The 26,611-nt window shown below is 43.9% G+C and overlaps 2 protein-coding genes across 2 annotated transcripts; both read right to left on the reverse strand.

Moving 5' to 3' along the window:
* Positions 1-1,589: 1,589 nt before the first annotated feature.
* On the reverse strand, positions 1,590-14,691 carry klf15 (Kruppel like factor 15). Its single transcript, XM_028003581.1, has 3 exons — positions 14,480-14,691; positions 10,580-11,990; positions 1,590-4,139 (listed from the first exon to the last, which is right to left on the reverse strand). Exons 2-3 carry the CDS (start codon positions 11,797-11,799, stop codon positions 3,971-3,973), a joined length of 1,389 nt encoding a protein of 462 aa, XP_027859382.1. The 5' UTR covers positions 11,800-11,990; positions 14,480-14,691; the 3' UTR covers positions 1,590-3,970.
* Positions 14,692-16,370: 1,679 nt separating this feature from the next.
* LOC114135403 (zinc finger protein ZXDC) lies at positions 16,371-24,951 on the reverse strand. Its single transcript, XM_028002679.1, has 10 exons — positions 22,905-24,951; positions 21,836-21,988; positions 21,242-21,320; positions 21,028-21,158; positions 20,177-20,347; positions 19,135-19,916; positions 18,942-19,026; positions 18,693-18,865; positions 17,434-17,535; positions 16,371-16,977 (listed from the first exon to the last, which is right to left on the reverse strand). Exons 1-10 carry the CDS (start codon positions 24,889-24,891, stop codon positions 16,891-16,893), a joined length of 3,750 nt encoding a protein of 1,249 aa, XP_027858480.1. The 5' UTR covers positions 24,892-24,951; the 3' UTR covers positions 16,371-16,890.
* Between the last annotated feature and the right edge of the window lie 1,660 nt (positions 24,952-26,611).

Here is a 26,611-nt window from a genome sequence, read left to right on the forward strand (position 1 = left end):
AGTGGCATTGGTTTTACTCAGAGAACTGCTTGTGTCTAACTATATTGTGGGACACTGTAACACATTATATCCCATTTATTCCTCAGATTATAAATACGACTGATAGATCAATGTAGTCTTTTTTTGTTTTTGGTACTTCCACTTTCAAAGCACCTTTTTTATTAGGGATACACCGATTTATCGGCTGGATGATTTATCCGTGCTGATTTCCTTAATTTTGGTTAATCGGTGATTGACCGATACATGTTAAGGTGATCTTATCTACCCCAGCAAAGGTCTAAAAATCAGCCATCTAGAAGTTTGACCATCAGACTGGCCCACCAGGTCATGTCTGCACGTTTGCAGTAAACAATAGTTACACCACTGTCGCCAGCTCTGACCTTTTTGCTGTATATACAACAAAAGAAAAATTGGTCTTGGATAAAATCGGAATCGGCAGGTCAGGCTTTTTAAAAGATTGGTAGTCGCTGATTGGCCAGAAATCTGCAATCGGTGCACCCCTATGTTTTATGCTTTTCGCAAAACATCCCAGCCAAATATGAGAGCAAAGTGAGATCAGGGCTTCAAGACAAGACTTGATTTTGGTCAACATTAACATAAAGCAGGCAACTGGTATTCTGTAATCTAAATTTCAGCTGAGAGATTAATTAAGATACTTTTTGTTTAGAGCAAGGCTTAACCAATCCATGTATAGCTGACCACAAATCATAATTGGAGAAAGGCAGTTTCTCTCGGTTCTGGATGAATTATCTGAAGCTGTCAGTCGGGAGGCGTTTCGGGACGACATCCTGTTGGAAAAGATATGATTGTCCTGTTCAGTGCAAACCAACTGAGATGACAAAGTTACAGCAGAGTGGGGCGAAAGTGATTCTTGGTAAATGTCGCTGGAGATTTTAATCATTGACTATGGAGCCTTACTAGTTAAAAGCATTTCTAGATCATCATAAAACCCTCTTCATGTATAGCATCACACCAATAGTGGAGAGGAGTGAAATGAGCTATCTATGTCAAACACATAAAAAAAAGTAAATAGAGGAGATTTCCTCAGATCACATCACTCCAGATTTCACATCTGCTGTGGGGGACAAATGTAACATTGCAGAGAGCGAGGAGGCAGGTGTGAGTAGCACATACACTAGATAGATTGACAACACTAAGACCCTCCTCCTGGCTCTGATTGGTTGTTTTTGACTGGGAGTGGACCAGTATTACGCAGCTTTATGATTAAGCCAATAACTGATTGGGATTTAGCTGAAGTGTTTATAGTTGTTATATTTGTGTTTAAGAATAATCAACATTGTCTTCGAATAGCATACAATCACCAGATCAGTAAATTTAAACTTTTTTAATTTTTTTAAAGATCAAAACATGGTGATCCACTGGCAGACCGCTCTGGCGCCCCCTAGCGCCGGGAATAGCTGGGAGGTTGAGTCACAGCAGGAAGAACAATTTCCATTTGTGCAGACCTGGACATAAAAATGTGAACTATTACATACCTCCGAGCTGCACTGTTGGAGTCGCCCTAGTTCTTCTGACTGAGGAAGAGTCGATTGATGAGAGACAAAACAAACCCCCAAAAACGACAAAGATTACTGGAAAGGTTTTATTTGTAGATGAATAGAGAACAAAGGAAAAAAATATATACATATATATCCATATGTACTAATTTATGTACAGGCAACTTTACAGACAACTAGAAATGTTTACAGCCATTTATGTGGATGAGCAGGATGTGCTGTCGGAGCAGTCTCTGTGGTGTTGCACTGATGCAACGATGAACAAGTCCTGCATATGTACATACAATCATAGGATGCAAATGCCTCTCTGTTCACACAAGCATTACAAACTCAAAAGCTGAATCAATGGAATGATGTACCATATTGTATATCTGCTGATATTACGTCACACACAGCAGATGGAAGCCCTTAATATTTACAGGCAGTAAGGAGGGACTCCGTAACAGAGACATTGTCACTGAATTACCTGCAAGTTCCCTCTGCTGGCAGCTCAGTAGGCAGGTGTGAAGTGTGAACTTCAGCGTTTGTAGTGACAAAATATTCTTGCTAGCTGAGTTGCAAGGCTATCGAGGTGTTTGCAGTTAACATACAAGGTAGAGTTGAGGCAGGTTTTTGTCATTTGTGAAATAGCTCACATATTGAGGCATTCAGTCATATTGAAATGTTCGAAATAGTCACTAAGATCTTTACATACAAAAGGTGACAGCTGCCCATTGGAGTTACATCTAATTATCAAGACCTCTACCTCCTTGGTTATTTTGTGAGTCATACTGCCTGGACTTTTTTTTTTTTTTGGAAGATTGTCATCTTAAGACTGCATCTACATCTACATGTGAGATATACGGAAGGCTGTACAGGCCCTAAATACTAATGATGGTCTTATATTTCACTCTGAAACTTGTTTTTATTTTTGCTGTGTATTTTTGCAGTTATTTGTGCAGTGTATCGCCGTGACAACATGTCCACCTCTGATGCTTAATGTCAGAGTGGGGGAATAAAATGTCTGGCGAAAAAATGAAAGAAAACACACACTTTCTGAGCTAGATTTTGCTCTCTGACAGAAATCTGTTGTAAGGTTTGAACTTTGACGTATACTGAAGACAATCAGCATGTACTTAGCTAAAATTTCTTGATTTGAGTCGGGATCCAAAGATTCTGTCAGAGATGGAATGTCTAAATCAGCTCAGAAAAAACTAGAAGTCAGACTAGACATGACTTTTAGCCACATAATCCCAGTGGCATTTGGTTTCTGGGCCTTCAGAGGGAGTTTACCATTTAAATCCGCCGCGGGATAATGTTACAGTTGCACATGACGTCACGCTGTTCAGACCTCGGCCCACTCCGCCGTGACAGACGTCAAAACAACCTAAACGTTTCTGTAAAGCCTGTCAAAAAGCAGACATCTGTAACCTATTATCGCTGTTATTTAGTTGATTTCACTTTAAAAATTGTCAAAAGATGCTGCGTTGTATAAACAGATAAGGATAGAAACCAAACTTGTCAATTTATTGTACAACTATTAATGAGGAAATATATGGCGGTGATGGATATCAGCCGTCAATCATAATGACCGGCAGCCGTCGGTGTAACCGCGGATTTACAGAAAATGCTTTTTACAAGGTAAGAAGATTAACGTTCATATACCTTATAAGTAAGTATGATTACAAAAATATCAAATATAGGATTATGGAGAAGGTATGCGTCTAACCATTAGTAACCATGGAGAAAATGCTCCATCATCACGTAGCCTAGCATGTATGGAAAACTTGGGGCTTATTGCGGTCCATCTGACCGTCCAATCAAAGACCGGAAAACTTCTGACGTCACTGGGGGCTTTCTATATGGCGAATCTGAAAGTTGATGAACCGTTTGACTGAAAGTGGGCCTGCTCTACTGATTCTGAAGGCCGATTAGATTGACCCTGGCAACACATAAAGACTGAAATCTGATTGGGTGAAACATCAAGAATCCACCTACACATGTGCAGGAAGCAGCGGAGCCAAGAGAATAGTTACAAGTATTGGAAGTGTTTACTTCCAGTACTTACTATTGGAAGTAAATCAATGACACTCAATTGAATATATAATTTAGGTTGTAGGGATCCTAAAGGTGTTTAGGCCTGCAGTGAAGGCCTCGCAGGCCCTGCTGGCATCATCAGGACTAAATGAAAACAAGCTTACCGTATCTTCTGATGACAGAACAGACAGAACAAAATATCAGTGCAGACACAGTTGTTCCAGAGAAACTATGCAATGGTGGCTTGTTTCAAACTACTGGAGGGGTTACTGGACTCGGCTGTCCCTGGGTTTCCGGTTGATTACAGCAAATCCCAGACAGTTCCGATGTAGAGAAAGGTTTTGAGGCTCATGTACGCACGCGTCCTTACAATACTTCTGTGGTGTTACTTTGAGGAGCCGATCCTCCCCTGCGATCCCTGGAAGTACACGGAAGAGTCAGTTGGCCGAACGAACTGTCCGGCCGCTTCGTGGAAAGCGGTGGACTTTGATGTGTTTTGACAGGTGGTCACTGCGGGCAAACTTCTTCTCACACACGGGGCATTGGTAGGGTTTGACGCCCGAATGGGATCTCCTGTGACGGGACAGCTCATCAGACCGAGAAAACCTGGAAGGAGGGAGGAGAAAATGAAATGTGAGGATAAATGGAGAAGGGCTGGTTAGGCTGGAAACCACAAGCTATTTTCTTATTGACTAAACTGATCGATGTTTACAGGCGTTTACTGACGAGGATCAATAGTAAGAACATAAACTTCAGCAATAACAATGATCCACACGTGTTTCCATTGAGGAAATTTATTTTTGTAATTCCAATTTGTGCAATTACATGGTCAATGGAAACGCTGCTATTGATACAGTAAATAATTACAAATAAAAATGAACTCTACGCTTTATTAATTTATTAGGGACAAAAAAATTTTTGTGTTTCAGTGATATTTGGATTTCTACATTTTCACAAATACAAACATAATGAGCAAAAAAAAAAGAGAGAGGGAGAGATTGAAAAACCAGTCGTAAATATAAAGGATTAATTAAAATGAATTCTTTTCTGGATGTCCTGACCAAAAGTAACTTCAGGTTGAGCAAAGTTATGGTCTGTAAAAAGTGATTACACCCAATCTCTACTGATCAGAACGAAGTAGGTTTTTTTTTTAAATCAGTGAATGATCAGCAATTGATGATTTAGCTCATTTAGAAAAGAGTGTAAGTCTCCTGTCCTCCAAATATCTGGTTATCTTTGACAGTTAGCTTTACTTCTTCTGCTCATTATGTTGAGACTCTTATTTTGGAAGAGAGACTGTCTTGGGAAAACGGAGCGTCTTCTTCAAATTCCCGCTACAAGAGATCTTTCCTGCCAGCAGCCATCACTATCTACAATAACTCTTTGAAGAATTTGACTTCAACCACATTTAGCTTCCCTGTGGAATCAATAAAGTATTTTTGAGTTTGAATTTCAGTCAGGAAGTAGTTCTGACAGGATGGTTCCAGTCAGGCGAGATGAAACCAGATCTTCCTTTTACTCTCAAGCAACATCTTGTTTGTCCAGCCTCTACAACGGTTTCCTCGCCAAGCCGAGCAGCTTTAACCAAATAATTATCGGCCGTGAGCCGAAGCGTTTCACACCAGGCTGTGACTCCTCGGCCTGCAGCTCGGTTAGACCAGCATGGAATCCCAGCTGGAGTTGGAGGAGAGGAAAACACCGGTCGGCTGAAGCGGCGTGAATCTCAGCTGCCGGCTCTCCTCCCAGCAAAACAAGATGTCTGCCGGTCACTGCACACAGCTGGACTCTGCAGCCCAGATGTTCCTTTGCTGACCGCGCAAGATACAAAACCCACACGGTGATGTTGTCATGTGACCGAGCAGCCATGTTTCAACTGAACACGAAATATGTTCAGTTGAAACATGTTTCAAATGAACATGTAAGCAAGCACTATAAGATACGGATACAAAAATACCAAAAGATCCACTTCAGTCTTAGAGACACATAGTTTAAAAGGTCAGTGGGGTTCTGTTGAGAGGGAAGTCACTAGATAACCTCATTAAAAGATTTTTCCTTAGCAACGTGAGAAACCATTACCTAACTATGTTAACCTAGAAAGAAAAGTAGGCTTCTGTCATCTAAAAAGTGTAGCCATCTGAAATGCACACCTGCCAACAGCCATCACAATCTTCAATGACTCTTTGAAGAATCTGAATTAAATGTTTTTATACAACACCATTTAATTTCCCTTTGGGATCAATAAAGTATTTTTGAATTTGAATTTGCAAACAACTCCACACACAGAAATGTCAAAATAGTTCAATTGCTGTCATGATCGATTTAAATGCCTGTTTACATAGAGGGCTGTTATTATTAATTATTATTATTATTATTATTATTATTATCATAGCTACACTATAAGACATGTTAGCAGAATGATTTACTACAAACATTCACTGGTCAGACACCATTTTCTTGGCTTTATATGAATAAAGCAGACTTGCCTAATAATGCTGCTGTTGACACAGAAGCTGCTGCTGGTTGCAACCACTTTTATTTAAAAAGAAAAATCACAATCTCAACTAGATAATTTATGTTATACACATTTAGAAGCTGCACATACAGTAAGTAGGCAACTGAACTCTCAACCTGTCCTGGAAATACGCACTTTGTCACATTTATTCCTATGCATGGCGGCTCTCAAAAACTATTTTCACTCTGCCAGTAAAATGGCTGAACCTTGAAACTTTTCTGAACCTCCACAGAGGGAAAAAAACAAAAACACTGTCAATTATTGCTTCATATTTGACCTTTTTAGACGACTACATTTAAGAATGTAACAGGATCTATTACACGCTTCTGTCGTTATGGTAAAGATTGTACGCAAAAACATTTGATATAAAAATAAAACTCGGGGTAGAGAAAGAGGGAGCATAATCTCACCTTGGTGAGGTGATGAAAATGGCTAGATATCTGTGTTTGAGGGGCCCAGTGGGCCCTCGGACCACCACCTGGCTAACATTAGACTGTCAGAATGTGAAGGAACTCAAACCACAAGACGACAACATTTAGTCTGAACCTATTAGGTTCATCCTAATCATTCATCCTGAATTTAGAGTGACTCTTAAAACACTCTCTTCTGATCCCTCTCTATTCTTATTTGTTATTGTGGATGAAAATCAATAAATAAAGGCCAGTTATACAATAAAGGCCTGACTCTCAGCAATGAGGGCCCGACTCTGTGTGGAGTTTGTTCTCCTGGTTGATTTATGGAGCCTCTGGCTTCTTCCCATCATGTTAACCTAAATAACCTGACTGGCCATATCTGTGTTTACCTGCCTGACAACCACAGACTGCTGCAGATGGACACCATCACCACCAGCACCACCAACACCATCACCATCACCACCACCACTGGCACCATTAACACCAGCACCACCAGCACCAGCACCATCACCACCAGCACCATCACTAGCACCACCAACACCAGCACCACCATCACCAGCACCACCATCACCAGCACCATCAACACCATCACCATCATCACCAACACTATCACTAGCTGAAAGCTGAAAGATTCTGTCATTAAGACAATAGCAACATAATCTTTGCATCTTAAAACATAAACTTAGTATAATTTTCTAACAATGACTCCCGTTGGAATATAAACTGCAGAGTATAATTTAGTCTCTATTTAATGGTAACCGGAGAGGGTGTTTCTTGATTTGGTGCAGAAGGGTTTTGCAGTGAGCCGATGATGTCCAGCGTTGACACGGGCTGTTGGGAACACGGTACCGATCCGGTGTAGAACGAGAAGATATCTGGCTCCATGCAGGCCTGCAGGGTCCTGTGTTCGACTCACACACCGCCTCGGCCAAATCAGTGTTTGACAAGTAAGCATTACGTTTTAGTGTCATCATCAAAACGGCACGTGAATTCGAAAGGAAAATGACACGCTGAACTGGACGGCCAGACAAAGACTACGACAATTGTTCTGGCATGACGGTCAGCACTGCCCAACATCACCGTTTACAGTAGGAAGCTGAGGGGCATTTTGCTTCCTGTGGGCCCCTTTCGGTCCCCCCTTCAGACTCTTTGCTCGATTCTTCCCGTCTTTCATGCCATGAGGCGGCTTGGACGTTCCTGCCCACAGTCATGGTAACTATTCAGTGCTTATTCTTTGTCGGGTCAACAACCTCACTCTTGCTCCCTTTAAGTGATTGCATGCAAACTGAGGTAGGGCTTTTTTTCTGTTTTGTCTGCAGGTTGCTAAGAAAACCACTGTCTTCCATACGGTACACTTCTTTATTTGATACTATAGTACAGCATTATAGTCAGAAGTGGGCAGAGTACACAAATAATTCACTCAAGCAAGAGAAGCGATTCTTCATAATCAAATTACTCAAGTAAAAGAGTGCAGCGTAGTAAAAATACTTCTAAAAGTACTTTTCTTCCAAAATATTACTCAAGTAAATATAACCAGTTACTACAAAACTCTTGTTGTAATACTATAGTGTAGTACTATGATGTACTGCATTATAGTAACCTCTACACCTAACCATTAACCTTAGCTGTAAAATAATAATAATAATAATAATAATAATGTTGTGAGCAGGTTCTCAAACATTATTGGAAAGATGGGCCTTGCAAGATGAGAAATGCTGAAACATACACACACACGCACGCACACACACGCACACACACCCTGCCTTTTGTAAACAGACAGAGGTCCTTTTGTTTGCTAGAACACAGTTCCTGGATTAAACTGAGCAAACGTGCGCGGCCCTCCTCATCCTGTCAGAACGTACGCTGCTTTCCAACTACAAACCATGAGCAGCAGCTGACTGAGAGGTCAGAGGCAACACAGGACCTTCAGGATGAATTACTGGCACCGTGCAAGACGTGGCATCCAGAAGGTAAACGGCATAGTTCAGACCACACCTATGCGTTCAAGCACATTCACAGCAGGCAGAATATCCCTCATACGGATTTTTAGTAGCAAAGCACAGCATCTAATTTGGCCATTTTGATGCAGCCAGTCTTTGTTTGTGGACTCCAACTTCTCAGGAACCAGAAACTTGGTGTGTGTGACAAGTACAAGAAACGATCCCAAAAATAGTCCGTCCACGTTAAATAATAAAAGGGAAGAAATAAATCTTCAGATTGACTCAGAAACTTGTTCAAATGACTGCAGTAGCTCTACATGTAGAACAGTTCATGGAGCTAAACAGGCTAAGAAACGTGTTAGCAGGAAAATGTGAACATACAGTGCTGTTCACATCTAATCACATTTTCCATTTGGGCTTTTAGTGCATCTTACTGCAAAGTTCTATGTGGACTGAATTTATAAACTGATTTTACAGTTGTACTCAAAGAGCTTCATACCAAACAAACCAATAAATTGGTTCACTGATTATTCTCACCACATTCCACAAAAACCTGGTGGGGAAAACATATTTGTGTCGTTGTGTCCTACCATCACAAATGTAAACCTGTAGAATCTGTTAAACATTACTGGGAGTTTAACTGGAAGTGTTGGTCACCAGAGATGGGCAGTAACTAGTCACATTTACTCAATTACATTTACTGGAGCAACTATTTTTGAAAAAAAAAAAAAGGTACTTTAAGGAGTATTTTTACTATGCTGCACTATTTACTTTTACTTGAGTAATTTTATTATGAAGTATCAATACTTTTATTGGAGTAGAATTTCTGGATTTTCTACCCACTGAATGAAGAACAAACATGTTTTAACCAGAAAATCCACCAGACACACAGCTGCAGGTTTTGTTAAAGTTTCAGAAGATCTTTTTTATTGAAAGAAACTGGTTTGGAAAAATTTTATTTTACCTGATTTTATTATATTTTGCTACTTATATAAATTGTTGTCACTTTGGTCCTTAAAATACCAAAATTTCCACTTAGCTTTATATTTTGTTCCATCTGATGATGTCATTTCTAAATATTAAATTATTAATAATGTGATTGGTTACTCAGTACTTCAGTAGAGTTTTTTTTTTTACCAAATACGTTTTTACTGGAGTCATTTCTTGGACGGCTACGTTTTACTTTTACTTGATTTAGAATATGTAGAAGTTGTGCTACTTTTACTTCAGTACCATTTTCGTGTCCTCTGCCCACCTCTGGGCAACGGCCATATGACTCTCTAGACCTGAAACCTTAAATAGATATGTGGGCTGAGCTGGAGAGCAGACAGCATCAGGATTCTGATCATCATGTGGAGCTTCGACCTTGTGAAATACCGAGCGCTGTCCTGTTGGCTGAGGGAGGATGTACACAGGGCTAACAGAACGGCTCCAGCAATTGCCCCACCACTGGTTTAGTAAGAACATGCAGTTTTCACCTACTAAAGAAAGTTACTCGGATTAAAGGTTGGACTTTAATAAATTAATTAATAAAATCTCTGCGTGCATCTGGGGGCGGGGGAGTATTTTAGTATTTTAGGATTACAGATGAACCTCGCAGTAAGAAGGCCACCGCAATATTCTCCCACTCTCAGCTCCATCAAACTTGATGACAGCGACACAGAGAAGCCGTTGCTAAGGTTACAATTACAACTTCCTCCACACTCATGAAACAGGAGGACGTCCTTCTGATTCAGCAAACTTTACAAGTAGAGGCAGAGGACCTAAAAATTGTATTCAAGTAAGAGTAAAAAAGTATTTGGTACAAAGTCTACTGAAGTACTGAGTAACTGATCGAACTATCGGTCACTTATTATTTAAAAGTTCTGTCAATCAGTGGGTTGAGAATCCAGAAATTTCACTCAAGAGAAGAGATACTTCAAAACAAAATTACTCAAAAGTAAAAAGTACAGCGCAGTAAAAATACTCTTAAAGGTAATTTGTTTCAAGTTACTCAAGTACAAATACTAACTGGTTACTATCCAACTCTGTCCATGGGTGCAGGCTGCCGACACCTGTTCGAAATCCTTCTGCACCAAGGAGCCTGTTTTATTGCTTCACTCAGTGAACCACTTTGTGTAACCAACAGAAATAACTTATTACATAAACATCAAAAGCCCACCCGGTCCCGGTGGCACCCACCTCCATCCGCAGCCCTGCCAGTTGCAGGCGAACGGCTTTTCCCCGGTGTGCCTCCTCAGGTGGGCCTTCAGGTGGCTGCTTTTTGTGTACATCTTGTTGCAGCCAGGAAAAGAGCACTTGTGCATTTTAATGAGATCTGCGACGGGATTCTTCTGGAACCTTTGACCTCCAATGAGAATGGCTGACGCCTGGCTGGCAGCGCTCTCCCCCAGCCCGAGGGGCTTGGCTGCAATGGGGACTGGCGCAATCCGTACGAACTTGGAGACACTGAGGCTGGGGGATGGCATGATGTGGGGCACCAGGGCAAAAGTCTGTCCCTGGATGTTGACCAGCAGTTGTGCAATTTTGATGTCTGAGACGAGGCCAGGCTCTGAGGGCTGGGCTGCCGGAGTAACCGGGGTCAGCGTGGGCTCCTGCTTCACCCGGATGGGCTGAATCTGGACGACGACGGGCGTCCCGCTGCTGCTTGTGGACCTGTCTTCTAATGACGGTTTGTTGGTTGAGGTTTTCTTGGCCCCTGCGACAGATTCGTGCATTGGGTTGGCCGATGATGCTTTGCTGATGGGCAAGGCCGCCGTGGCTGGACCAGAGGTGCCGGCAGTGGGGACAGTTTGGTCTGAATGCTTGGCATCTGGCTCCAACTTGAGCTCAGAAGTGGACGCCCTGCAACACTCCAGACCCCCATCTAAACCAAAAGTCTCCTCTGGTCCAACGTCAAACCCTTCCTGCTTCACCGTCACCATCTCCATATTCTCCTCAAGGAATTCTTCAATCTCCTCCAGTGTCGGATGGAACGACCCTAAAAGCTGTTCTGCTGTCTCCACATTTGACCAAGTGAGAAAGTTAAAGTCTTCCTCCTCCGCCGGCTTGTCTTTGGACGGCTCGTCTCCCCTCGAGTCCCACTGGAAGGCGTTTAGTGGCTCGGGTGCGGCAGAAACTCTGCCAGCACTTCCTAAGGAGGTCTGGGACAGCAGGTGGTCCAGGATGCTGTCCTGGCTTTCAGCGCTGGAGCTGCTTCCACAGCTGGAGCTGAGCTCCGGCGAATCTGGGCTGGAGCAGGAGCGAGGACTGGATAGCACGCTCACATCGTCGTCTGAAAACGGTGACGGGATCACCTGGTAGGAGCCGAGGTCCGACACCATGTCTAGTGGGCTATAGGCACGTAGAGAACAGCTGAGTGGAAGGGAAGTCTCTCTGCTCGCTGGAGAGTTATCCACCATCCCTGGCCAAACTGCCTCCTCTGGCTCGATTCTGCAGTCTGTTTACACAGATCCGAGAGAACTTGTCCTTGGCAGTGGAGATGGGTAGACCAAATAAACTACAGTAACCAAGGTCACCCTCCCCACTCCAATGAGAACCTCAAAGCCGTACAGGAAACAATCCAGAGGTGTCCAGGCTGGATGCCGGATTTCTGCAAGGACAAAAAAGCAACATCTAGAAAATGTAACTAAAAACAATCCAGCTCCTCAACATTTTATTTGATACATTTCTGAGAAACAGTTGAATATGATATATAAAACACTTTATGACATTACTAACACACACACGTCATGATTCAGCTTCAGGTTTATGCTTTGTTACATTATTTCGTTTTCATCAAGGTTCAGAGTTTATGATTTAAGAGATGAATCAGAGAACGTCCCGTCTTCAGTTTGCAAATTCAAACTCAAGAAAAAGGCAACCTGCAGGTCAGTGATACTTTTAAGACTAGTCTTCAAACGTTCCTTTTTGATAAAACTTATTGATAGACTGTTAGGTTATCTTGAGTTGTCTCTGTGGTTACGGTGCTATAGGCTTAGGCTACTGGACTGACCACTTTTCCTTAACCCTGCTACTTTTGTGTTCTTCTGCTGCTCTACAATTTGAATTATTTGGTGATTATTTCAACTGTTAGTTAAGTTTTTTCTTAGAGTTTTTCTCTCCACAGAAGCTGCAACCATTTATTGTTGGAGGACATCGGCTGAGATTAACTATTAAAGTTTCCATACATAAATTAATCCTACTTTAGTTTTCTTTCTGCATTCTGCTCCGTCTTTTCAAAACTCCAGTCGGTCGCGGCAGGTGGCCGCTTGTTCTGGTTCTGCTGGAGGTTTCTTCCTGTTCAAGGGGAGTTTTTCCTCTCCACTCTTGCTACATGCATGCTTGGTATGACGGATTGATGTAAAGTCAACGACTTAGTGCAATCTGCTGTTTTTTCTTAGATAGCAAACTTTTAAACCAATTTGAACAATGAACTGGACTTGGTGCACTTTACCATTAGCATCATTTGGATTGTATGTGTGGTTGAATTGAAATAACTTTGGTAAATGACATGTTGTCATTGTGCACTCTATAAATAAACAGGACAACATATACTTTGTCCTGTTTTCTGATTTATTTAGGACAAAACATACATAGTTTAGTTTAGTCAACTCTTCACTCTTTTCTTCTCAGCTCTTATTCGCATTTATCTAAGTTTTGACACACTGCAGACTCAGAAAGACTGTTTCAGTGCGTTCTTTTAAAACTAACATAAATGAAGTTGACAAAACCTGAAACAAAACACCTGCTTTTTTTTCCTTCAGATGACCAAAAAACAAGATTTCATGATTTCATGGAACTTTTCACGTTCACACTGCGTTCTGTGTTTTTATCTTCCCGATAGTGTTTTGACTCGCTAACCGCAATGAGTTCAGTATTCAACGTTTTGGTGAGCAGGTTCAAAAATCCTAAAATAATATCAAAACGAATGACCAAAAGAGACAGGATTGTTCTAAGTCGCAGTGGATGTTCTTCTCTGATTCCCATTTTGATCGATATTAATCAGATGATCAGAAATTTCCTGCATTTGTCCAATCTTCAAAAATCGGACTTCACTCAGCCAACATTAGGTCACTGCTTGCCAAAAGCATGTCTAGTGTTTTGGGGGGGGGGTTTATTCAGCTGGTAGATTATCTGTGTATATAGCAATTAAATCAACTGATTATTGAACATCCAACATCACGTTAATTTTGGCTACCACTACCATCCAGTCGTGGAACATATCTGCAGAGTTGTACATTTTCTCCAGTCAGTCATTTTTTGTTTTTTTATTTTTGTTCAAGGTGACATAAAAAATCTCATATATTTTTAGGTAAATGAAAGCCCTTCAATAGAAATGCAGTTTAATAGGTTGATAGGTTACACTCAGAGGACTGATTCTGGACCAAAGTGTAAAGAGCAGCAGTGATAGCGTGTGGCGGTATCATATTCCTATTAATGTCCTACAGTAGGCCTCATAAATAGGCTGCTTAACTGGAACGTGGGGGGCTTCGGCCTCCCTCCCCTCGTGTTTCTCTCCGTGCTTCCTTTCTAGGGGCCCCTGCATACTCCGAGTGACCGAAGGTAAACCCGGGCGACAGGCAGACAGGAGTGTGTGAGGGGGGGAAAGAGGAAGGAAACGGGCCGCCTGGGGGCGACAGAGAGCAGCTGTGCAGGATCACCTGCTCCGCTTGTTTACAGGACGGCAGCAGTCTGGACGGCAATCCGTACTGCTCCAGAGCAGTACGGATTGTTGTCATGTTTGTACAACAATTTATGTCGAACAATCTGAACTATTATTATTATTATTATTATTATTATTAATTATTAGTTTACAGTAGACCCAAATATAACCGATTATTTAAAAAGAAGAAGAAATCTTGTTTTTTACATGAAGCTATTTAATCTCTCCCTTTTCCCTCTTTAAAAATCTAAATCTGATGCGTCCAGAGAACTGCGGTGCATCATGTCGTTTACAGTTCGGTCCAGAATCAGAACCTCCTCTCCTCTCTTCTCCTCCTCGCCTCCTTCACGTAAACATGTTTTCATCCAGACAGCAGCAGCAGCAGCATATGGCACCGTGAGAAAACTCTCCCCTCACTAAGTTGGATCCGGTCTTACCGTGGTCAGGGTCCGGGTCCGGGGAGACTCCGTGGGCTCTGCGTCACCTCTGGGTCGGAGAAGCAGCCGTTTATCCGCACGGGGTTCACCTATCCACGCAGCGCTGCGGTCCGACCGTCCGCTCCGCTCCCACGGAGTTCTACTATGTGTCACATGACTGTAGTGGAAACCGAGAGGCTCCCACTGAAGGCTCGTCCCCGCTCCGCGGCTCCATTGGCCGCCAGAGGAGAGGACGCGGAGAGGGAGGGCGGGTTGTGAGCCTCCGTCACTCCCGTTTCTGCTGCATGGGCTGACATGTGATCAGGAGCGGCTGGCTGACTTATTGCCTGGAAGATGAGTCCAGAAGGTAGAGCGGCAGAAGTGGGTCGGCTGCAGGAAGGCCGTGGAAACAGAAAGAGCTGCTGCTGCTGCTGGAGCTCATACTTGAAATGAACGGTGGATTCATAAAAATCAAGTGTGAAAATAAATCTTTTTTTTTTTTTTAGGACTCTGGTCCTCGAGGCACACTGCCCTGATTGTTTTAGGTGATTTCAATTGTCAAGTGTTTGCTGAACCGCAATCAGCTGAATCAGGGAAACATCTAAAACAGGGCAGGGCAGCGTGGTGCCCTGTTCTTTATTATTATTATTATTATAAAAGGACCAGGACCAGGGTTGGGAAACACTGGTTTAGGTGACCAGGAGAAAAGGAGACCCAAAGAGAGGTAATGACGGTATGACATAGTCTATGGCGAGAGGAAACTGGAGGTGGAGGTGATGTTTTTTTTTTAACTGAGCAGGAACATTTTCCCATGCACCTCCTGTGACCACAACCAGGAAGAACCAAAACAAGTCTTATGCCCAGAGGTCTGTCCATAAACTCCATTTTCCCTGTTTAACCAAGGGAATGGTTAGGGAAAGATTTCTGGGCACAAGACTTGTTTTGGTTGAAGGAATGTCCTTCAGCCTTTGGGTTCCAGATTCTGCTGCTCTACCATAAACTCTCCTAGACTCAGAGCTCCTTATGTAACCAGTCTCTAGTAGCCGCTGTAGTACGGGCGACTACTGGATTTTTCAGTTTTCCAATGGATGGTGAATTAATGAACATGACCCATCGCAGACCGTCCAGTGCTTAAGAGATGTTGGTGACAACTACGATCTACAGGGATGCTTTTCAACAGGAACAGGGAAGCTGGTTACACTTGTTGGAGATGGAAATTGACCATAATGCAGAACAACCTGAATGAAAACCAGTTGTACAGACAGAAGTACTGTAAATAAATGAGGCTAATGACGTCAGAAGTTCCAGAAATACATAGATTTTGCGAATACGTCACTCGGCACCATGTTTAGTCTTTGGTTTTTGTTGAATACCAACCCCAATCTTGATCTGGGATACAGGGGAATAGACTAAAGACAGATTGGACCTGATAGAACCACTCAGACACATCAGTGCTGAGTGAGGAGGGCAAACTGCTCAGAAGGATGCCAGAGACTGGGAGAAGGCTTCAGAAGCTGCTCACTAGTTTAGCCTCAGGGGATTAGAAGCAGCAGAAAGGACAAACTGCAAGAAAGAACATTTGCTAGCTTTTGTGTAACGGTTTAGACAAGGGCCTTTTGATTAAGCCTAATTAAATGACTCTTTCAGGTCGACTGCTGAGTTCTGTATCCGTTCGTCTGTGAACAACTAATGTAAAATCATCACATTTGATGTCAATTGGCACCAAATAAATACAAGAAATATAAAATAAGGTGATTAAGTATAGAGCAATGAGTTTAAGGGGTCGTGTGTCATCTGGTTAATCATCTTCAGAAATGCAAAACATTACATATAAAATTACAGTTTCTCTCAAAGCAACACTGAACCGTTCGCCCCAAAAGTATTGTCAAATGAATAGAGGTCAGAACACGGCTTAGATTGTGCTTTGATTCTTTAATCCATCGGGGTTTGGCTCAGCCACTCTGTAAACCCAATCATATTAATAAATAAAAAACTAAGTTATTCCAAGAAGGCATAAAATCTCGTCACACTTTACATAAAACACATGGACAGGCCGCTGATGTCATGGCAAAAACAAATCCAAACACAGAAACAGAAGTAAAAGGAAGAAAGCAGATAAATCTGCTGCAGGTGAAGGCGTCTGTAAGGCAGTGTGTGTGCATGAGCGCTGATTTGGCACTTCTGGAATAAACACCCAAACTGGAGGAACCTCTGATGATCGACGCGACGGCTCTGCCAGCTTCTCATTTTGGTACAAACTAGACTTTACAAAAAAAGACACAGAAACCTCGTCTTTCATCTAAAGGTGCTTCGTCTCGTGGAAACATCTCCGACCGATCAGGTGGGACACATGGAGCGCAAATCCAAATAAGGCTTTCACAGTCCGAGGCGACGGTTTATAAGTCTCTGGCGGACGTAAGCGGGGTCCGGCGTTATTCCAGGTCCTGGAGGTTGATGGTGCTTCCTGTGAACTGGGAATTATCAGAGCCGTTGTCCTCTTCCGTCATCACCGAGGGTTCCTGTATGGGAAAAACAACAGGGGTTCACACCAGAAGAAGAAAAAAAAAAAACCCTCAAACATTCTCCTTTCGTACAGAAAGCTTGACCTTAGAAGTTTTACTAATACAACCTTGGATTGCATTAATTCATCAAGAAACGTAAACATGTTGGGAAATAATTGGAGACCTGTGGGAGACATGCTAAGCTATGGCTCCATTTGCTGTAGTGCCAGGAAAGATTTTTACACCAATTACTGAGAAGGGTGTAAATAATTAGACTTTGTTAATATAAAATTTAAATTACAACTTTTTTCAGAAAGTGAGGTTTGTTTTAGCAATATTTTATCATCTTCATAGACATATCTGCTTCATTTCCATCCCCTCCCAACCTGAAATTTGTTTTTAAAATCACTGTATTTTACACTTGAGTACCACTAGGTGTCACACTCTCAAGTCCACAATTGTGACTGAACTCACCTGTAAAATGTTGACAGGTAAGTCGACGGTGAGCTGAGAGTCGGAGGTGGACGGCTGAGAGCTCAGCTGGAAGGCCAGGTCACCATCACTGGCTGGATCGTCCTGCATCAACACACACAAACACATTTCAGCATGGTTTCCAACAACAGCTGCAGCCACTGCTACGCTCTGAAGTCGATGGTAAGATGAAAAAGAAAGAGATGGAGCCTAATGGTTCCTGCTGTGCAGAATTGTTGTCAAGTGATCATCTTAGACCTTGGCAGCAATGTTTTGACAGCATGTTGGACAAACCCGACCTAAACACATCTTTTCATTTTTCCTTCATAGAATGAATTATTGACTGTGTTTCCAAACTTTAAATAAATGATGTCTGAAACAGCATGAGTGGCTGCGGGGTGAATCAGAGGGTATGGGGCAGAAACAGGAAAAGGTTGGACGAAACAGTACACAGGTCTGGAGCCTTAAAGCTTTAAACTGCCTTGTTCAGCCATTAAACAGAAATCAAAAGGTGTGTTTTTCCATTTAATGACCAATATCAGCATGTCTATGAGGAAGAATGTGGCAGGACCATGCAGGTCAACATTCCTGGACTCACCAGTTCCAAACTTTCAGTTGTTAGCTCACTACTGTGTCTTAAAGCTGGGCTATGTAACTTTTAGATAGAAATTATTTTTATATAGCGTGTAGACACAGTTGATTGATAGCATTTGGAACCTCCTCTTGGCTCTGATTGGTTGTTTTTGGTCAGGGGCGGAGCATTTCTTCAGAAGGCAACAGTAGCTGATGGAGGAGCTCAATCTATTCACATATTTCTATCATGCTATCCCAACATGGTGATAGCTTTAATAAATATGTAAAAAACTGAAACTGTTTTAACAAAAGTTACATATTGCAGCTTTTAAAAGCAGTAGAACAATATACAAAGTTGAATCTAATATAAAACTTAATCTCTTAGGGGCAGAGCTGTTCCATTCAGTTCTATTAGTTTGAACACCAACAGACCCAGTTACAGCCCAATAGAGAGAGGAGACAGAGGTGGGTAGTGCGGGCTGGCAGCTGCAAGGCATGGTGTGTTCACTGACTGGAAAAAAGATTGAATTTTTCACTTTCTAAATACCAGGCAGGAAACTGTCCCATTGAGCTCCCCAGCTCACGTCGTGGTTCGTGTCTGGTTGAAAGCACAGAAGAAGAAAAGCAGCGCTATGTGCGTAGCGATCTGAGGGAGTGTGTTAGCAAACACACTGTGGGCTGAATCTCACCTGCAGCAGCTGAATCTGGACATACTGAGTCCCTGTGACCGGGTCCCGCAGGGTCAGACCCCCACCGGCTGCTACAGCGCCGTCACCGTAACGAGTGCCAGACGAAGTGAGGGGTACGGTTGCCACAGCAACCTTTGATGCTTTAGTTTTCCTCTGGCATGAGCCTGAAGTTCCTAGAATGTGGAAGACGAGTGAAAGGTTAAGGTGCTGTAACTCTGCAGTCAGTGGAGGGGAGGTGGAGGCCCTCACCAGCGCCGGCTGAAGAACCCCTCTGCTTCTTCTTCTTGGCAAGCTGGATGGCTCTGTAGTCTGTCCGGGCAGAACCGCCACTGTCCTGAGGGAGAACCGTGACAGAACAATTCCTGACTGTTCCTAGCCAGAACCTCTGACTCATGAGAGGAACAGGTGAGGAAGTAAACCAGGATGAAGGGTTTTCTCTCACCAGGAAGCTGCTGGGTGACACGGCCAGGTCCAACTCCTTCTGGGGGCTGAAACCGCTGCCGCCGGAACCAGGGAAAATAAACTGAGAAGTGACGACTTTCCCTCCTTCCTGAGGGCCCAGAACCTCCACGCAGCCCAGCAGGTGGCCCACGCCTCCTTGCGCTCCAACCTCTGCCACCTTGGAGGGTGAAGCCAGAAGCTCGGAGACAGGGGCCACCGCCAAGCCAGCGGCGGACTCCACCCCGAGCCCACCAGTGGAGCCGAGGGGGTGCTGCAGGGCCGGGTCCACGGTGGCGCCCTGCATGCTCAGGGCGGCGAGGGTGCCCAGAGCCTCTGGGGTGACCGACTGAACGTCGTCTAGGTTGAGAGTGCCTTGGGGAGGGAGGACATCCCCCACGGTCCCCTCCAGTCCATGCTGGTGGGCCAAGTCGGCACCGGTCACCATGACGAGTGGTTCCAATGGCTTGGCCAATGTGGTACCGGCGCTGGCTACAAGTGTGGTGCCCACTGATGACGGGTCGATGGTAAGGATCCCCGAGCTGACCAGGGACAGGTCCATGGTGAAGGAGCCGTTGGAGGCGCCTCCAGCCACAGGGATCCCCACCTCGATGCCAGCGGTGGGCGCAGCGCCGCCGGGGACCGAGGAGAACAAGGAGCTGAGGTCCAGGCTGGACAGCTGCTCCGCCCCGCCAACGCCAGCACCAGCTACTGACGACGGGGTGGAGCTGATGAGTTCACTGCTGGGAGTCAGGGTGGGTGTGGTCTCCATCTGGCACAGAACATCTGCAGAACAGAGAACAATAACAAAACAATGTGAATGCTGTGAGAAGCACTGGAAACTACAGTGTTCTGGCCAATTACCGATCTTTAAAAAGCCTGACGTGCTGATTCCGATTTTGGCTGATACCACTTTGTTTTTTTTGTCTGAAATGTCGCTGAATATAGTAAGAAAGTTGCTGAACTGGCAACAGTGGGGTGACTACTGTTAACTGGAGACATGCAGGGGTTTTCTTGGGTTAGGAGGAACCCTGCTGGGTACCCACCGGGGCTGAGGTGGTGGTGTTTGAGCATGTGGCTCTTCAGGTTGCTGCGGGAGGAGAAGTGTTTGGAACAGTTGGCCACCGGACAGCGGGTCCTCAGGGTGCTGGCGTCTTGTTTATGCTTCTTAGAGTGGATGTATAAGCTGCTGCGGGCTGAAAACTTGGCGTAGCAGCCTGAGGACAGGAAGCAGACATTATGGTTCCTGTGACCAGAGGTGGACAGAGGACACAAAAATTGTACTCAAGTAAAAGTACCACTACAACATATTTTTACTCAAGTAAAAAGTAGCCATTTGAGAAATTACTCAAGCAGGAGTAAATAAGTATTTAGTAAAAAGTCTTGTAAAGTACTGAGTAACTGATCAAATTAACAATCACATAAGGTTAAAAATTACATAATCAGACGGAACAAAATATAAAGTGGAAGTGTTGGTATTTTAAGGAGGAAAATGATAATAATTCACATAAATAACAAAATTAGTGTCTTTCAATAAAAAAAACTTATGGAGCTTTAATAAAGACCTGCAGCTGTGTGTCTGTGTCTGATACATTTTTGGTTAAAACATGTTTGTTCTTCATTCAGTGGGTAGAGAATCCAGAAATTTCACTCAAGAGCAGCGATACTTTGCTAAAATTACTGAAGTACAGCATAGTAAAACTACTTGTAAAAGTACATTTTTTTCAAAAAAAGTTACTCAAGTAAATTTAATTGGGTAAATGTAACAAGCTACTTCCCAACTCTAGTAACTAGCTGAGGCACATCTGCTGGATAATTCAATGGTCACAATTGCTGAGTCGCTTTAAACCACGTCCTCTGTCGTAAAGGCTGCTAGACGGATAAAGAGTTAGCCGACCTTCTGCGTGGCACTGAAAGGGTTTGGTGCCCAGGTGGGTGATGCTGTGGCCCTTCAGGTGCTCAGCTCTGGTGAAAGACTTCCCACAGCCCTCCTCCGGACAGACAAATCGACGGTCATCGTCATGTTTCCTGATAAAAACCATGCAGACAGCCATTATCATTTCATACGCCAAGGAGATGGAACCGCTTTTCACGTCAGAGGAAGCTCTCACCGTTTGTGACGGAGCAGCTTGGACATGCTGGTGAATGACCAACCGCAGCCCTCCGAGTCGCACACAAAGGGCCTTTCACCTGAGGAAACAGCCGCATGGTAACCATGACGACATGTTAAAAGTCTCTTCGGTTTGAATTGTTTTTCTGGATACGTCACAAATACGTTTCGGAAGGTGAAAGTTCTTACATCCTTTTGCCTTCAGTGTCGTGACTTTTTTATTTATTTTTGCAGAGATTAATGATAATACATCCTGGTTATTAAAATTGTCTGCTAATATCCCTGGCTTTTCTGATCATTTTCACCGTTTTCTGATCTCTTCCATTTTGATTGAGAACTTTGAAAGCACAGTGCGAACAGGTTAGAGCACAAAGTGTTCCATGTCTCTGGAGTTTGGACTTTAACACTGTGAGGAAGGATTCTAATGTTGGACGACAACTGCTTTGATGATTCAACAAGTGAAACACTCTCACTGAAAAAACTCAACTCAGCTGAGACTCAAACCCGACTGGGATTTTAGCACACAAGCTGATCAAGTATGCATGTTGTTATCTGACGAACACACACGTGTGTGTGTAATGGCCCACCAGCTCACCTGTGTGACTCCTCATGTGAATTTTCAGGCGGCAGGCCTTGTCGTAGGTCTTGTCGCAGCCTGGGTAGGTGCAGCTGAACTGGCCCGTTTCTCTGAAGTGAGTGCGATTGTGTGAGAAGAGGGCACTGAAGGTGATGAAGGTTTTCTCGCAGCCTGTACAGGAGAGGAGAGCAGCTGGAGCTTAAAAAACCAGCAGTGCACCGATTGCAGTTTTCTGGCCAACTGACGATTACAGATTTTTTCAAGAGCCTGAGAGGCCGATTTCGATCTTGGCCTATACCGATTTTTTGTTGTCATCTTAAACGTTGCTAAATATAGCAAGAAACGCACTGTTTCTGAGTTGGAAACAATGGGGTGACTATTTATTACAAACACGACCTAGTGGGCCGGTCTGCCAGTCAAACCTCTCTAACTTCGGAACAGAAGAGGACAGTGGATGATTTTTAGACCTTTGCCGATAAGATAAGATCGGAGGAAAAGATCGGCTTCACGTGCAAGTATCGGTCTTTATCTGTGCCGATAAAGACTCAAGATTGGACCCACAAGCTCAAATATATACACCACCTCTAAGTAGGCCAATCAGAAAACGTTCCTAAACCAATGTTGTCTGTATTTGGGAACAACTTCCTGTTGAAAAACTAGCTTCATCCATCTGACCCAGGATGTCCCAAACGGATCTGGAAGTAGCTGAACACTAAAGTGTCCACAGTGAAATCAACATGGCCAGAAAGGTTCGACCCTGAGGATCGACTGAAACTTGCCGGTTTTTAAACCAGCATTCTAAGATAAAGTTTAATAGTAACACGGGTAAAATATTAATCTATCAGTGGATAACCATGTTATTGCCTTGGTGACGGTGGTCCAGGTGCAATTACCTAAGGAACCGTTTATCCAAATATCAGCACTGTATGGATGTATTTGAACCGTAATGTATTCAGAGAAAATTCTCAATGAATCCAAACTTGTGGACCAGCTGCACTGGGTTTTCCTGAGTTCAGCGAAAGCGTTTGTGCCTCACAGTAAAAGGCCTTCATGAGCTAAATGAGCATGGGAACTATCGGACAAGTACCTGGGAATTCACACTTGTGGGGCCTCTGTGGTGAAAAGTGGACCCTCTGGTGATTGGCGAGGCGAGTGGCACTGCGGAACTTCTCGTTGCACACCTCGCAGGCGAAGGCGTGGTCCTGCTCGTGGACTTTGACATGAGCCTTCAGGTTGTAGACCGTGGTGAACCTCCTGCCGCAGCCTTCGAACTCGCAGGTGTGCGGACGCTGCTTGTCGTGGGACTGGAGGTGGCGCTTCAGCTTGTAGGAGGTGGCAAAGGCCCAGCCGCAACCCTCCACTTTGCACTGGTACGGCCGTGGCTCCTCCGCGTGGTACAGCAGGTGGACCTTCAGCTTCTGGCGAGAGTCAAACGCGGAAGAGCAGCCGGGTTCCGGGCAGGCGAAGGTGGCCGCAGTGTCCTTTTTTGATCTGATCAGGGATAAGGAGTTCAGGTCTTCATTGCTACGCCCCCCAACGGGGCCTTTTGGCGATGGCACAATCAGGTCGGCCTCTGTCACAGCACACAGCACTCCGGCTTCCTGTTTCGCAACAGAACATGCGTCCAGTGAGGCGCCCAGTTCTGATAAGGAGCAGTCATCCACCAAGGCCAGCTCGGAGTCACTGACAGACACACCAGGTCTGGGCTCTTCCTGCTGACTGGAGCTGGCTACTGCCAGGGTGCTGATCTTCCCGATCGATTTAGTACCACTGTCATAATTGAGAAGAACTATATCCTCATGGTCTTTCATGCCTAGATGTTCCTTTAAGCTCACCATGTCATCCTCTTTGTGGACATACCCCTCTGGTGGGGCCGCCAGAGTCAGTACCCCATTCTCAATAGTGACAATTATGCTTTGGTTGTTTATTGTAATGGTCCCGGAAAAGGTCTCCGCGGCAGGCGGACTGCTGGAGGAAGTGACCGGGTGTGAACCGTCCTGCAGTCCCGCTGTCTCGGAGCCGTAGGCTGGTTTCTCCATAGCCTCCACGACCTCCGCCGCCCCGGAGGTCAGCGCCGCGTCGTGGTCTGGTCGGCCACTGAGCAGCCTGTCGTCACCGTTTTCCGTACAGATCTGCCCACAGAGCTTATCGCCATATTTGTTCGTCAAAACTACATCTTCGACGGTATGATGGTCGCCAGCTGTCTTGGCACTCAGCACCGCGGGATTATCGGTTAATAAACTGAAAACATGCTCTGCCCTCTTCGGTGTTTGCGTGTCAGGACAGCTCAGGATGTCCGCGGTCTCACAGAAGGCGACCCCGCCGCTGCCAGCCTCCATGGAGCCGCGGCCCTCCGCTTCCTCACCCGTCACTTTACATCCGCTGTCGCACGAGCAGTCCGCTCGGTTTCTGCTCGCGGAGACTGCTCCATCCTCTCTGTCGGTGTTAAACACAACGTATAATTCCTGCGTTTGTCTGTCAGTTTTTCTCCCCAGGTTCCGGCTTCCCGCCGAAGCATTAAGAAAAGCTCCGAGGCTGTCACCGGGAGGCTGCTTCACAGCGCAGTCCTCACGCTGCTGCCGTAAAACCGGAGAAGACAACGCCAGCTGCCTCTGCGGCATCGCTTCCGCCTCCCCCTCGAACAGAGGCAGCGCCATTTGCATTATCTCACCGTTTTCCTCATATCGCCACTCCGTTCTGCTGAAGTCGTGCGAGCCTAGGAGGGAGTTGAACACGTTTTCCTTTTCCGCGTTTATCATGTTATGAAGTCCCAGAATCGCTCTATCTTCGGGCGCGATGCTGCAGGACGCTGAGACGTGTTTGGTGACGGGAGAACGAGCGAGCGAGCTGCCATTTTCCCCCAGCAGGCGAAACTGCGCCGTCTTTGGCCCAGCGTTGTTGTTACTGTCACTCTGAAGCTCGGGCAGTTCCGGCGGTCCGGCGGCTTCATTTTCGATTGAAATCAATTGCGGTAACGAGGCTACGGTTGACCGAAGTGCAGACGAAGCCGTTCTGTGTAGGGCGCCATGTTGAGAGTGGATGTTTTGGGCATCAGAAAGCCCCTGGATTTCCATCTTGGTATCCCTGTAGCAGCGGCACCGAAAGGACCCGCCCTAAAAGCCGGAGATGATCCATCCAGCCACAACACGGTTTCTGTCAGGCCCAGTGCCGCGTTCAGGGCGTGTATGGAAATCCAGGGAATTATAGAAACGATTCGAGGAATATTCACCATATACTGATTATTCTGCAAATAATTGTTTTCTGCTTAAAATATCAAAATATTTTTTTTCTAATAAACCCAAAGGTAGATTTCTATATAAAGCTAAAGGAACAGACCCGAATGTTATTCGGGTTACTATAATAATTTGATTTGGTTTGGTGCATGTAATTAAAATGTTCAAGTTTTTACACAGGCGTAATACATTTTCATCCCGGGTAATAAGTGTATAAGAGACTATTCTGAAAAAAAGAAAGTTTAATATAATAGGGGTTACCCTTTTAACTGTAATGTTCTATTAAAACGCTTGGTAAATTAGGCATTCCGCCAACATGCTAAATTGAGGAGTGTAGTTTCACACTTTCTCCTCTAAGTGGCAGTGTAGCACTAAGAAATGCGCAGATCTCTACGCAAACACTGAAAATAGAATCTCAATAGAATGTCTTGTGACGTACATTAAAATACGATTGTGAAATACTGATTAGCAAATACTCGGGGTCAGATTAATTTTTTATTACGTGTGTTAAGCAGAAGTAAAACAAAAAAAAGAAATAAAAATGGGGAGTATGAAAAAAAGTCTGGATCAGGAGAAAACCGGAAGAAATACTGTTCACCCAATAATCTGCACATTATGTTAACGTGTTTGCAATTGATCTTAATGAGTAAAATATTGTACAAAATTCATTGGACTAGAGAGAAGCACTAAGCAACATTTCTTGGTGGGTTTAATTCAGAATGTTTCCACAGTGCAACAAGCTCAGCATGCTTCGTACAACGTAGCCAATAAATTAAATGGATGGTGCAGTGTTGGTCATTACATTAATGCATGCACGTTTTAAGCACATGCTGCTCAGACCTACTCTAGAGTTTGTTTTCTACCTATTTACATATTTTGGGTCATCATGCTGGCAGTTTGTTCAATGATACTGTACAAAACAGCAAAGATAAATAATAAAGAACACCCCTGTACAGTGCACAAGTCAAAACATCGGACTGTCGTCTGAAGTCATTTACAGCATGAAAAAACGGAACAGAATCAGAGCCACATGGACATGCAAAATGACAAAGTTCTTGTGTTGTCATATAAAAATAGATTTCCCCCTTGTAGGATTATGACAGAAATAAGGCCACGTATCTATTTTTCTTCTAATATCACAGGTGCTAAAATGATCATACTTTCATAAATTGGTTCTAGTATTTGTTGGTCTAGTTTCTAGTGCAAATATCTGAGTGCATTTAGGAGCTTGTTTTAAGTTAATTATTTCTTAATATTTATGTTTAAAAGTACTAGTTCCATTGGCAGATTATTTAACTTATAACACAACATTTTTCCTACATTATAAGAGAAATAACCTGCCTTTGGAACTAGAACTTTTACATTGACATTAAAGAATTATTGACTTAAAACAAGCCTCTATATCGTTCAGAAAATGGATTTCTAAGTTAGTCTAGTGTAACCGGATCCCTTCTGCGTTGTGCTGGTTATTAGATGTTAGTCAGGCCGTGACTCTGTTTGGCTTTCAAAGATTTATTCTGACGAAAATATCCAACAGAAAAACAATAGTTACAAGCTGCCC

This window comes from Xiphophorus couchianus, chromosome 20, assembly GCF_001444195.1.
Source record: "Xiphophorus couchianus chromosome 20, X_couchianus-1.0, whole genome shotgun sequence".
Taxonomy (NCBI): domain Eukaryota; kingdom Metazoa; phylum Chordata; class Actinopteri; order Cyprinodontiformes; family Poeciliidae; genus Xiphophorus; species Xiphophorus couchianus.

Coding starts and splice junctions, on each gene's coding strand:
- klf15 (XM_028003581.1), bottom strand. CDS start 11,799: ATGGTGGATAACTCTCCAGCGAGCAGAGAGACTTCCCTTCCACTCAGC. Junction 4,140..10,579: donor TGGCAGGGCTGCGGATGGAG/GTGGGTGCCACC, acceptor CCCTCCTTCCAG/GTTTTCTCGGTCTGATGAGC.
- LOC114135403 (XM_028002679.1), bottom strand. CDS start 24,891: ATGGAAATCCAGGGGCTTTCTGATGCCCAAAACATCCACTCTCAACAT. Junction 21,989..22,904: donor CCACAAGTGTGAATTCCCAG/GTACTTGTCCGA, acceptor TCTCCTGTACAG/GCTGCGAGAAAACCTTCATC. Junction 17,536..18,692: donor TCCAGATTCAGCTGCTGCAG/GTGAGATTCAGC, acceptor GTGTTGATGCAG/GACGATCCAGCCAGTGATGG.